Source organism: Erythrolamprus reginae, chromosome 3 (genome assembly GCF_031021105.1).
Source record: "Erythrolamprus reginae isolate rEryReg1 chromosome 3, rEryReg1.hap1, whole genome shotgun sequence".
Taxonomy (NCBI): Eukaryota; Metazoa; Chordata; class Lepidosauria; order Squamata; family Dipsadidae; genus Erythrolamprus; species Erythrolamprus reginae.
In genome coordinates, this window is record NC_091952.1 from 96511302 (window position 1) to 96525084 (window position 13783).

Here is a 13783-nt window from a genome sequence, read left to right on the forward strand (position 1 = left end):
AGCCTTCCATCCTTCCAAGATCCTTAAAATGAGGACCCAAATTATTGGGGGCAATTTGCTGATTCTGTAAACTGTTTAGAGAGGGCTGTAAACAACTGCTGCAGCTGTATACAAGCCTAAATGCTTTTGCTACTATAAATGCTATTGCTATTTCTGACAGCGAGGTAATAATGCAGCTACTCAACCCGAATCAAGGCGTGTTTACTCATAAAAGTTTATTTGAAAATTATTTCCACACACACAGAAGATACCTATACAGATGACAGCAACCTAAGCTTTTTGAATCAGCCTTCCATCCTTCCAATGTCGGTAAAATGAGGACCCGGATTACTGGGGGCAATATATGCTGACTCTGTAAACCACTTAGAGAGGGCTGTAAAGCACTGTAAAGCAGTATATAAGTCTAAATATACTGCTCAAAAAAAATAAAGGGAACACTAAAATAACACATCCTAGATCTGAATGAATGGAATATTCTCATTGAATGCTTTGTTCTGTGCAAAGTTGAATGTGCACAACAGCATGTGAAATTGATTGTCAATCAGGGTTGCTTCCTAAGTGGACAATTTGATTTCACAAAAGTTTGATGTACTTGGGATTATATTGTGTTATTTAAGTGTTCCCTTTATTTTTTTGAGCAGTGTACTATTGCTATTTTGTTTTATTCTGAAGTCGCAGAGTGGCGAAAGCGATCATTTTTCTTCTCAGCAGATATTTAGCGCTACATTCCGATTCCGTCCCTCCGTCCTTACTTCAGAGCAGAACCCCTGCCAGTCCATCGGGAACTCATTCCCTTTAGTAAGCCTAAATGCAGCAATATAGTAAACCGGCTACTTTATATTGTATTTTCAAACACGCCTATTAAAAGTAGCCGCGGCGCGAGCTACGGAGCCGATAGGTAGGTAGGTGGCGACTATTTCCAGTCAGAGCAAAACCGGGGTCTGTCACATCGGGCGCCTAATGTGCGGCGGAGGAGCCGGAGTGGTTTTCTCTGCAAGCGGATGGCACCTGCTTCTCATCCTATTGGGAATTACCAGAATTATTTTCAGTTCCCGCCGGGCTGCTTAACGCAAATGCCTCAGAAGCTTTCCTCAGGATAGCCCCCCCCCCCCCCTTCAGCAGCCCGGGCCGAGGCGCGCCGGAGGTTTTTTTTTTTTTTTTGCTGTGAGGACTCCGAAGAAGGAGGCGGCGCTTCGTAGGCCGTCATTTCCGTCGTGTGTGAGTTGGGGCGGGAGCGAGGGAGGGACGGCGGCAAGCGGGCAAACCAGCCAAGCGCTCTCACTGCCGCCGCCTCCTCGCTCCTCAGGGCCGCCGGTCAAACCGCCCCCCCCCCTGCAAAGACTCGGAGCGGAGAGGAGGAAGAGGAAGGCGATAGCCGGGAAAGCCAAGCGCGAAGGGGAGGGGAGGGGAGGGAAGGGGCCGCTCCGCCGCCAAGCCAAGCCAAGCGCCGCCGCTCGAACACGCAACTCGGGATTCCCGCCCTTCCCCTTTGGACGGACGGCGCAACCCGACCTCTCTTGCTCGCCCCGGTCCGGCCATGGGGAACGCCGCCACCGCCAAGAAGGGCAACGAGATTGAGAGCGGTGAGTGAGGCCGGACGGCGGCGGGAAGGGGAGGGAATGCGAAGGCAGAGCTTCTTTGCTCTGTGGGAAAGCAGGCAACTAAGGCAGGCAGCTCTCTTCTCCGCCCCGCCGCCGTTGCTTCAGCAAGGTGCGCCGGGACGACAAGCGGCAGGCCCTGCGGCCTACTAGCCTGACGGGTTGCGGCAGTGTGGCAGCCCCCCTCTCTCCTTTGCCCCGGGCAGCAGGCCTGGGAGGGGGAGGCCGTGCTACGCCGGAGCGCCTTCGGTCCTCTTTACTTGGCCTGCGGGGCCTGCTTTGCGTTAGGAGCCGGGGTGGGGGTGGGGGGCTCATAGGTGAGCCGAGTAACCCGCTGGCGGACAGGGCACGAAGGCAGCCCCACTCGCAAAACGGACTGCGCTTCCAGGCTCGCTGTAATCGAGCTGCTCCGGCGGAGGAAGGCTGAATTAGAGCCGGTGGGTGTGGGTTTCTCTCGTTCTCCTTCGCTGTTTCCCCCCCCTTTTCTCTCTCCCTCCCCCCAATCTATAGACTTTCCAGAGAGAGCTTTTATATCATACCAACCTACCTGGTGAAGGAAAGGCGCGTAACACAACAGTGTAAAAACTGCACTGATTTGTCGGGTCCCCTGTTGTTTCTTCTTCAGGTAACAGCCCCAGAGATCTCCCGATCCTTTCCCCATGATAAAATCCCTATGCTTACGGGAAAAGGATTAGTCCCGGCAGCTGCAATGTTAAAGAAAGCTTTCAGGCATGTTGTTGGTCGTGTAGAAAGGTTTAAAGTTATGTATGTCCGGGAGGAGAGGGGTGGGAACGTTAATTGATTTCTACTGCAAGGCAGAGTTCTAGCAATAAAACTTGGATCGCCCGAAGTTTTGATAAGCAAAGATAAAGCAGGTGCCCCAAAGATCCTTTATTAATATTAGATAAATATTTGGATTAGTCTTTCACCCATCACAAGGAAGCAAACAACATCTTTCTCTTGTGCTGGACTATTAATAGCCATATTGATTGCTTTTATTTATATACTGCTTTTTGTTTTATTTATTTATTTGTATCCCCACCATTATTATTTTTATAAATAATTCAGATGGGGAACATATCCATCACATCTTCATCCTCCTATTTCCCCCACAACAATAACTCTGCAGTGTGAGTTTTACTGAGAGTGACTGGCCCAAGGTCACCCAGCTGGCTTTCATGGCTAAGGTGGGACAAGAACTCAATGCTTTAATGTTTTTTGCTTGGTGTTTTAACTACTAGGCTAGACTGGGCTTTTCATTTTAACTTACCTGGAGTCATTTTAAAATAGCAGTTTATTTTGATTAGATGCATAGTCTGGCAAATGTTGGACAGTTTGCTTTACAAACTTATCAACTTAATAAGGTTTTAATTGTAGGAAGCTATGAGTCTCTCAAACAAAATTAAATCTATGGCTGAATAATAAAATATTATGCCACTATTGGCTTGTTTAAAAAATGAAGATGAGTGAAATATGTTTAACACCATAATATACTTTATATTTATAAAATAAAGTCCACTGAATTAAATTAAATTTGCTCACAAATAAGTTTATATAATATCACAGCCTTCATACGACTCAGAGGAACATCTCAAGATTCAGGCACCAATGGTTAAAAGCATTGAATTATAATGAATTATTCTTGTTTAAATAATAATATGGAGAATCTTTTTCTTGAATGCCTGGTGTGATGAATCAGGTGAGCCTGAATTTGAAGAACCCCCCCCCCTCATTTTGCATTTTATACCTGAAGAAAGGATTTCTTTTGCAAGTATTATTGAAACTTTCCTTTCCTGCCATGGTACTTCTTGTGAGTGCTAGTTAATGGTGTCCCAAATGAGCTATGGGTGCAGAGGGCTATTTATGTAGACAACCTCTTAATCTTGTTTCCAATGCTTTACTTTTTCCAGCTTTGTTTGGCTTCTGCTGAATGTAAGCTGTACGTTGAAAGGCTTAAAAGAGACAGATTGCTGGGTTCTTACTTTGAGATCCTCTTTCAATCTTTTACTTCTCAGATATGTTGTTTTACAGTTCTGTTATCCCTAGTTAGCATTCCAGGAGTTTGAAGTCTGCTTCTGTAAGAGGAAACCTGATTTCTAAAGAAAGACCTCCTACACCACAGCATGCTTTAGGTATAGAATATAATGGGAGATTCTTGTTTTCTTCCCCCTGGAATCCATTTATTTAATGTACAATTTTGTGATTCTTTGAAGCAATTTGAACAAATTCCATAATCTTGTCTAACCACTTTTCATTTCTCTAAACTGAAACTCTGGTTACCAATTTACAGTGCAAAAGTTGGGTTTCCAGGATTGAAGTCTGTAAATCTGTCATCTCTTTACCCTGTATGCATATAATTAAAAATAGTCAAGTATTTGGCTATGTCCTAGATTTGCTGTTATATGGCAGCATCGATTATGGTGTTCAATAGCTATATGCACTTATAAACAATTTTGACCATTCTCTTAGAGCTAATAATGGCTTTTGGCCTTTGGTGCGTTGTTTTCTGATTCTGTTGGGACTTTGAATGCAAAATAAGGCAGTGCATTGTTTGAAAAGAAAATTCTAGTGAAGAACTTTTTTAGGATTACATAATAAAAATTGTGGAATAGTAATATACTTTATGTGATTTTTTTTTTGATAGAGGGTGGTTTGACTGATCTAATAAAACTTTGGCCTAGGACTTTGATTTTTATAATACAGCATTGTGAACCTGTTTTTTTAAAAGCTAAGTGTTTACTAAATAAGTAGTCCACAATAAGAAATTCTGGCTTAACAAACTTGAAGTGTTGGATGATGACATGATCGTGGGAAGAGGGAATGAGGGCAATAAGGCAACTTCTCCTTTGAATCAATCTTAGCTCCTGGTGACTTCATGGATGTGCACAATACTCATTGGTTTAATTAACTGTGAAGCCAACTGTTGCATAGAAATAAACTGTCAAGGACCAGCCTTGGATGTTTTTAAAAGAAATTTGAATGTGTAGTATCTGCAGGCTGATAATGTTTTTGCATGCTTTTAACATAAAATGATAGTGACTGTAACTAAATACGCTGCATGAAAATGAGATTTTAAAAATTCTAAACTGGCAAGGAACAATTTGATTAAGTCAGTGACTAAAACAGTACAACTTTTGTTGGTTGAAAAAGTGAATTTCTGTAATTTATAATTTATAAATAGAATATATTTATACATTTTAACAAATGTAGAATGTATCAAATAAACATTTGTAAATCTAGTAATTTTTGGAAAGGCAGAATTCTAAAAGGTAAAATACATTTAGAGCTAAGAAGCAATGTATACTTTCAAAGAAGTATAAAACTGGACTTGCCAACCAACAGGGAATTTGGATTCCCTTTAAGATTTTGGTACTATTAAATAAAACATTGAAATATTGGTGGTTTCATGATTTAAACTGCAACACTCTCTACATGGGGCTACTTTTGAAAAGTGTTCGAAAACTTCATATTGTGCAGAATGCGGCCGTGAGAACTATCGTGGGGTTACCTAGATTCTCCCATGTCTCTCCAACACTCTGTGGCTTGCATTGGCTGCCGATCAGTTTCTGGTCACAATTCAAAGTGTTGGTAATGACCTATAAAGCCCTACATGGCATCGGACCAGAATACCTCCGGGACCGTCTTCTGCCGCACGAATCCCAGCAGCCGATAAGGTCCCACAGAGTTGGCCTTCTTCTGGTCCCGTCGACTAAACAATGTCGTCTGGTGGGCCCCAGGGGAAGAGCCTTATTTATTTATTTATTTATTTTATTAGATTTGTATGCCACCCCCTTCCGCAGACTCTGGGCGGCTCACAACACAATAAAACAGTTCATGACAAATCTAATAATTTACAATTTAAAATATTAAAAAAAACCCATTATTTAAGCAAACATACATACAAGCATACCATACATAAATTGAATTGAATAGGCCCGGGGGAGATATCTCAGTTCCCCCATGCCTGACGACAAAGGTGGGTTTTAAGGAGTTTATGAAAGGCAAGGAGGGTAGGAGCAGTTCTAATCTCTGGGGGGAGCTGGTTCCAGAGAGGCTCCTTCTCTGTGGCGGCCCCGGCCCTCTGGAATCAACTCCCCCCGGAGATCAGAACTGTCCCCACCCTCCTTGTTTTTCAAAAATTGCTTAAGACCCACCTATATCGCCAGCCGTGGGGGAATTGAGATATCTCCCCCACACTTATATAGTTTTATGTATGGTATGCTTGTGATGTATCATTTTTAAATGACAGGTTTTTAGATACGTTCTTTTAAATACAGTGGTACCTCAAGATACGAACCCCTCGTCTTACGAACAACTCATGATACGAACCCGGGGTTCAGAAAAATTTTGCCTCTTACGAACTTTTTTCGAGTTATGAACCGGCGTTCGGAGACTGCTGGGAAGCTGCGCGGCTGTTTTAAAAGGTGACAGCCAGGCGGCGGGGCTTCCCAGAATCCTTCCGAACGCCGGTTCGTAACTCGAACAAAGTTCGTAAGAAGAGGCAAAATTTTTCTGAACCCTGGGTTCGGTTCGGGAGGTTGCTGGGAAGCCCCCCAGCCCGGCTGTCACCTTTTAAAACAGCCGTGCCGCTTCCCAGCTGTCTCCCGAAGCCGAACGCGGAAGTTCGGCTTTAGCGTTCGGCTTCAGGAGACAGCTGGGAAGCGGCGCGGCTGTTTTAAAAGGTCGCAGCCGGCCTGGGGGGCTTGACAGCACCCCCCCGAACCCCGAACCAGGGTTCGGGGGGGTGCTGGGAAGCCCCCCAGGCCGGCTGTCACCTTTTAAAACAGCCGCGCGGCTTCCCAGCAGTCGCCGAAAGCCGTTTTTTTGCGGGGGTTTTTTTGGTTGCACGGATTAATTGACTTTACATTGTTTCCTATGGGAAACAATGTTTCGTCTTACGAACCTCCTCCTTGCACCAATTAAGTTCGTATCATGAGGTATTACTGTATTAGATTTGTTACATTGCACATTGTTATTATTATTGTTGTGAGATGCCCCGAGTCTGCGGAGTGGGGCAGCATACAAATCTAATAAATTATTATTATTATTATTATTGTTATTATTATTATTGAAATACGGTTCATGAGAATTATCAAGTCGCCATTTAATATTTTAATTTTTAAAAATGCATTCCTGTGTGGGAATCATAATTCTGATTATGAATTATCCAAAATGAAACATTTGTTAAGTTAGTTTATCCCCATTTTACGGCCTTTTTTGCATAAGTGAATCACTGCAGTTGTTAAGTTAGTAAACTGGTTGATTGTTAATTGAATCTAGTTTCCCCATTGACTATGCTTGTCAGGTTAGAAAAGATGATCACATGACCTTTGGACATAGCAACAGTCATAAATATGAACCAGTTGCAAAACATTTGAGATTTGATCACATGATCATGGGGATGTAGAAAGGCTGTAACGGTCATAAATCACTTTTTTCAGTGCTGTTGTAACTTTGAATGGTCACCAAATGAATTTTTGTAAGTTGAGGACTACCTATATTCTTATACTGGCAATTTACCTTTACATTGATGAACTGTCAGCTAGCTACAGTATTAATAAATATGCATTTGAAAATTGTTACAGGTACATTTCTGAAGCTTAAACCAGATTAGCCTGGTCTGGTTTGGTGTGTTTCCAGTCTGATTCCTTCCAATTCTGAGTGTTATGCTCCCAATGTTTACTGTTTATAACTTTAATGTTTTAATTCTGGGTAAACTAACAGAGTTGTAAGCTAACAGGTAGCCCTAGAAACTAAAGAAATAAATATAATTTGAATTGCACTTGTTTGCAATTTGTACTTGGGAATGTTTTCCTTACTACTCTAACATTTGAAATTTAATTCACAGAATATATTCAATTTTATCTTAATATAATTTTGTAGCAATGTCTTTAATTCAGATAATTTGAATGAATTATTAATGTTTATATCATTGGGCAGTTTGATCAAGAAATAGTTGTATCATGGACTAAAATACAGTTGATTTTTCCCCTTAGCATTTTGTATGAAAGCAGCTCTAACATTTTATAAACCATAGTTTAGGCTCACTGTATTATGCAAACTCAAGTGTGTTTTATTCAGAAATCAGAAATAAAAGGTTATGTATGTAGTGGGGGAGGTAAACTAAGTGGTTTTACCACACTAAAACCTTGGGTTGCAAAACAAATCCTTATTTCTGGCAGCAGGTATTGTTGTTTGTTTCCTTTTTTAGAATGTTATCATTATGCTGAAATATTCTGAACTACAAGTAAATATCTGAAGCTTAAGTAATAAAAACAGTTACATCTGAACCTTTTGCATTTCAGAATATTGCTTCAGATTATCTTTATTATCACAAAATTCTGCTACTTACTGTAATACGTATATATATGGAAATGCCAGTGTTTCAAAGGCAATTATGTGTTTAGACTGCATGAGCAAATTATAAGGATGATTTTCAGAAGCCAAAGTTCTTCACAATATTGATCATATTTTACTTTAGCTTTTTGCAAATGTTGGGTGTTTATTTTATGCTTACAGTTTTTGCTCTACCATTTTGACAAGGTGTGAATCTCAATGTAAAAATTTAAACAGAACATAATATAAATGTTTAAGGTTCTATTAAATTGAATGAGACTTTCTTGCAACTGGCAATGCAGATAATCCTCGACTTGTAACTCTTCATTTAGTGACTGTACAAAGTTACAACAACACTGAAAAATGGAAACTTACAACTGTTTTCCAGTTATCACCTTTGCAGTATCCCCATGATCAGGGGTGGGTTCCTCCCGGTTTGGACCAATTTGCTCGAACCAGTAGTGATTTGCTGGTGACAGCATGATGATGTCACTGAAGCGGATCGGTCTGTGCCAGTCCATGGCCACCGCCATTTAAAAAAAAAATTAAAATATGAGCATGTGCAGAAGCTGGATTTCTGGCACTGTGGATGTGGTTGCCATCTTGAGGAAGCAAACTGGGACCCCTCCTTGGGTCCCCTCAACTTTTCAGTCCCAGAAAGCAGCTGAAAAATGCCCTCCTCTTTTGCAGCCATGCATCATTTTCTGTCCTTCCCCTTTTTATTTGAAGTTTTCCCTCCCACCCTAAAAACAAAAGAAAATGAGAGTGTGTGTGGGGGGGGGAGAAGGATAGCTCAGACTATTGCTATGATTTTTTTGCTCTTAAATTCTGTTGTATAGGTTGTATAAATTTTGGTGATGTAGAAATTTTACTTAGAGCCTGTTAAACAACAGAGCTAGCTGACTGCCTGAAATCATGATTCTGTATCTTTTAGGAGTAAATCCCATTGAAAGAGAGTGGCCTTACTGCAAAGTAAATATGCATAGGCTTTACATAGTTGAGAGATAGGGTATTGATTAGTACCAGGTGTATTATAGAGAGAAATGAAAATTTCTGTAACAACAGATACTTTGTGGCTAGATCAGGTAGGTATGTGTGTGTGAGTGTGTGTGTGTGTGTGAGAGAGAGAGAGAGAGAAGAAGAACAAGAAAAGAAAAGAGAGAAAAGGGAGAGAAAGAAGGGGGAGGAAGGAAGGTGGATGGGAGGGAGGGAGATAAAATCAGAGGAGGGGAAAGGAAGGAAGGTGAAAGGAGGAGGAAGGAAGGTAAAATCAGGAGGGAAGGAAGGTGAAAGGAAGGGGAAGGAAGGTAAAATCAGTAGGGGAGGAAGGAGGGTGAAGTCTGAGGAGGGAAAAAAAAGGAAGGAATATAAAATCAGGAGGGAGGGAGGATGGATGGATGGATGGATGGATGGATGGAGTAAGGATATGAAGGGGGTTCATGTGACTAGGTGGGAGTGCATTATGTCGGGTTGGCCTTGACCTAGGTTTTGTTTTCTGTGGAAAATGGGTCCAAATGGCTCTTTGAGTATTTAAGTTTGCTGACCCCTGACCTAAACAAAAAAACAAGAATGATTTAATGTGCCTCCTGCATAATTTTTTATTACCTCCATGATATTAACCATTCAATTGTTAAGGTATCCAAGACTTCTAAATCCTTTCTGGTATACTCTTTATAGCAGAGTTAGCACATCACATGAATATACATATGAATAAAATCCACTTGTATCAATCAGCAGGACTCATATATGGTATTAGGAGAGAGAGAGAGAGAGAAGAAAGGAAGGAAGAAAGAGAAAGAAAGAAGAAGTAAAGGGAAAGGAGATGAGAGATGACAAGAGATGAGAGGAGAAGAGAAAGGAAACACCACAAACCCTGCCACTAGGCGTGGCTTCAGAAGACACTTTGAAACAGCAATTTAAGGCTGGAAGATATCTCGGAGGTCATCTAGTCCAACCTTGTACTGCAGCAGGAAACCTTACATTGTCTGGATTATTTTGGTGCCTCTAACGGAGAGGAAATTTGTCAGGAAGGAGGCAGAGTTTACTAGGTCAAGGCTGCCATGGAGAGGGAGGCAGAGATAGTCTTTGACTTACAGACCACAATTGAGCCCAAAATCTTGGTTGCTAAGCAAGAGCGTTATTAAGTGAGTTTCATTACATTTTACTCAATCCATGACATTTCATGGCTCTAAAAGTCATGTGCAAGCTAGGAAAGAACATCTGAAGGCATGTGTAATGTTCTAATGTACAGAAGTTATGGTTAAATGTGTGGTAGAAATTGGACTCTGGGTGTGTTTTCCCAAATGTAGTAAGTGAGGTTGAAGTGTAGTTTTAGAAGAGTGTGTGTGTGTGTGTGTGTATACAGGTAGAGTATATATAGTAGATAACATATTTTTTGTGTGCCTATGTGTAATATGTATAGTATATTTTGGATGTTAAGTAGTAGTAAATAGACAGGGAAATTGTATCTCATTGAGGCCTTTGAGGAGAAGCCAGGTACCCTAACTCTTGACATGATTGATGTCAAGTTGGCCTTGACCACCCAGTCACATGACCACTCAGTTACATGATTACCCAGTAATCCCCCCATCCTGTCACATTACCACAAGCCACGACCAGAGTGGTAGTAAAAAAAAAGTAACCTATCCTTGTCTATGATCATGTGATTAAATTTCAGATCCTTAGCAGCTGGCTCATATTTAGCATATTTGCTATGTTCCAGGGTCACACAATCTCCTTTTTTCGACCTGATAAGCAAAGTCAATGGGGAAACAGATTCACATAACAGCTGGATTATCAACTGCAGTAATTAACCTAACTGTGGAAAGAAAAGTTATAAAATGGGACAAAACTCCCTTAAATGTTAACAACATAAAGTGTTGGCTTAATTGTGGTCATAAATTGAGGATTACTTTTATTTTAATCTGAAGATGAGTTCTGTTATTTCAGAACTTTTAACTCTCAAGAATTCGCACGAATCTCAGCGACCAGTTAGGTTCCACAGAGTTGGCCTTCTCCGGGTCCCGTCGACTAAACAATGTCGTCTGGCGGGACCCAGGGGAAGAGCCCTCTCTGTGGCGGCCCCAACCCTCTGGAATCAGCTCTCCCTGGAGATTAGGACTGCCCCCACCCTCCTTGCCTTTTGCAAACTCCTTAAAACCCACCTATGCCGTCAGGCATGCGGGAATTGAGACATCTCCCCCAGGCTTATATAGTTTTATGTATGGTATGCTTGTGTTGTATGTTTTTAAATAATCGGGTTTTTTAGATATTTTTTAAATATTAGATTTGTTCATTGTATAGTATACTGTTTTATTATTGTTGTGAGCCGCCCCGAGTCTGCGGATACAAATCTAATAAATAAATAAATAAGTTTTCCTCCGGATATAGAGATAGAGCCAGAAACATACATCTCTTGTGTTCGTGCTCTTACTAGAAATTCGAAGTGATTACTCATAGAAAACTTTCAAAATTAGATCAAGAACACTTAAATTTCAGGAGCCAAGATTTATATCATTCCCTAGTTAATCACAAAGCCATTGTATACAGAAACTTGTATTTTTAAGAAGAGTTGTGCAGAAATATGTTATCCTTAGTTTGTTTTAAAGTGTCATACATTGTAAATAGAGCAATTGGAAATATTTTTACAAAGGTATGGCACTTTTCATTGTTAGTGGCAATGTGCTCACCCTCAGAATTTTAACTCTTTCTTCATATTGGTTAAATAACTTGCTCTAATTTAAACATGCTACAAGTGGATCTCTTTTTTATTGACCTTTCATTCTAGCTTTGCAACTGGATAATGAAACCTTGGGAGATAAAAAGTATGCAGAAGTTTATTTGCAGTATTGTACAAGTTTAAAGTAATAAAAAAACAAACCCAGAATCACAGATACAAGAAATATGTACTGTAAATACTTTATAGCAACTGCCAATATTGGTATTACAGTGACCCCTCGATTTTCGCGGGGGTTACGTTCCAAGACCTCCCGCGAAAATCGATATTCCGCGATGTAGCGGCGCGGAAGTAAAAACACCATCTGCGCATGCGCGCCCTTTTTTCCATGGCCGCGCATGCGCAGATGGTGGAGGCGGGGAGCGACAAAAGTTCAGAGGCTGGCAATGGTTGTTTTTAATGCTGGCCACCCCCCAGCGCCTCTGGCCTCCTCGCTGCTCGCCCGCCCGCCGGCCGCTTCCTCCGGCAGGTAAAATCGCTGCTACTGACACTGGCGGTGATCGCCTGCAGGGTCCGGTCTCACCTGCCTCTTCTAAGACACCGACTTTTCCGACTCCAGCCCCCGACGGCTCCATTACGTTTGGCCACGAACTCGCCTGGAGTCAGGCTGGCGGAGACACGGAAAAATGGCGGCTACTATTTACAACTGAGCCGCGCTGCCTGGAGTGAGTCGGGAGTGAGTCGGGTGAGTCGGAGAAGGGAAGAGTGGAGGACCATGACGGCCAGGGAGAGGGAGAGGGAGACAATTGATTTTAGTCTCCATTTTTAAGATCTTTTATTTAAAGCTTTGCTGGCCCTTTAAAGGACCTTTCGGAAGTGGAAGGGAAGCCTAAGAACGGGCGGAAGAGAAGGGGTGAAAACAGCTGTTTTACCTACTGTGCACGCATTGCGCTTCCAAGCCAGTTGGCAGACCACTGATATGGATATGGACCTGCCCGCCGCTCGCCCGGGGAGAGGGGGAGAGATAGAGAAAGAGAGATAAGGAAAGAAAGAAAGAGATGAGAAAGGAAGGAAGAGAGTGAGAGAGAGGAAGAAAGAGAGAGAGAGAAGAGTGGAAGGAAGAGAGAGAGAAATGATAGATAAATACCGTGGAGTATTTTTTAATCAATATTTTTTGAAAAACCGTGGTATAGCGTTTCGCGAAGTTTGAAGCCGCGAAAATCGAGGGATCACTGTATAGATAAAAAGGGCATCTGTAAGTTGCAGGTTGTACCCATGTAGACAGATAAGTTTTGATTTAAAAGTAATTGTATGCAATTAAGTTTTTTTGTAGTTGATAAAATGTTTTTAAGAATATGTTGCTTGCATGTTTTGAAATTTAATTCTTAGAGTTCTCCATTATTACTGATTTTGATGTTCAGTAGCAATGTAATAGTTGAGACATTGGAATTTGTCTTTTAAGTTATAGTATGGTATTCAAGCACGTTATTCTCAATGGCTCAGGATGTAAAACTAAGAAATAAAGACTTCTTTCAGAAACTATGGCAGATGCTTTTTGCTGTAATAGGTTAAATCTTATTGCAAGTATCTGCTTCAATGTTACTTTATTGTAACATAGAAGTAATTTAATCATAGATGTGTGGCGTCCATTTGTCTGGAATGTTAAAATTGGTTCTACTGTAGTTTAGAAAATGGAAAACCATTATACCATCCCCAAGTGGCAGAGTTAGTACAGTACTACCCGAATTAGAAGTTGAATATTCCAGAGTTCTCAGGTCTATTCCATTCTGTACATACCTAGTGGAAATGATGTATATGAACTTTGTAGATATATTTTAAATTGGGAGATGAGCCACATTTAATCAGCGTTGCATTTTAAAGTTATAAATAATTTACTTATGAATATTAGCAATTTTATCCAGTTGATTTTGAATGTCCTTTGAATATTCCTAATTTGTGTTTCATTTGGGTTTTTACATTGTTTGCTTATTTGCAAGAAATAGCCAAAGCAATTTCACTTTAAAATTCATGAATAATTTCTGTTCCTTTCAATTGATTTTTCTATTTTTGGTTATTATATAAAGACACATAATAGTGGAATGTTTTAAATCTTGTTGTAAGTTTTCTGAATTTAATGGGTAGACCCTTGTTCTAACACAGAACTTACTAAAAT

General features: G+C 40.9%; 1 protein-coding gene across 2 annotated transcripts in view; it reads left to right on the plus strand.

The window, feature by feature from the left end:
• Positions 1-959: 959 nt before the first annotated feature.
• Positions 960-13783, plus strand: part of PRKACB (protein kinase cAMP-activated catalytic subunit beta) — a 90568-nt gene continuing 77744 nt past the window's right edge. The window contains exon 1 of one of the 2 annotated variants that reach the window (XM_070746266.1): positions 960-1583. In XM_070746266.1, coding sequence (XP_070602367.1) covers positions 1538-1583 — 46 coding nt within the window. In that variant the 5' untranslated portion in view covers positions 960-1537. The remainder of the gene's footprint in view (positions 1584-13783) is intronic. The other variant, XM_070746267.1, reaches the window with a different exon arrangement.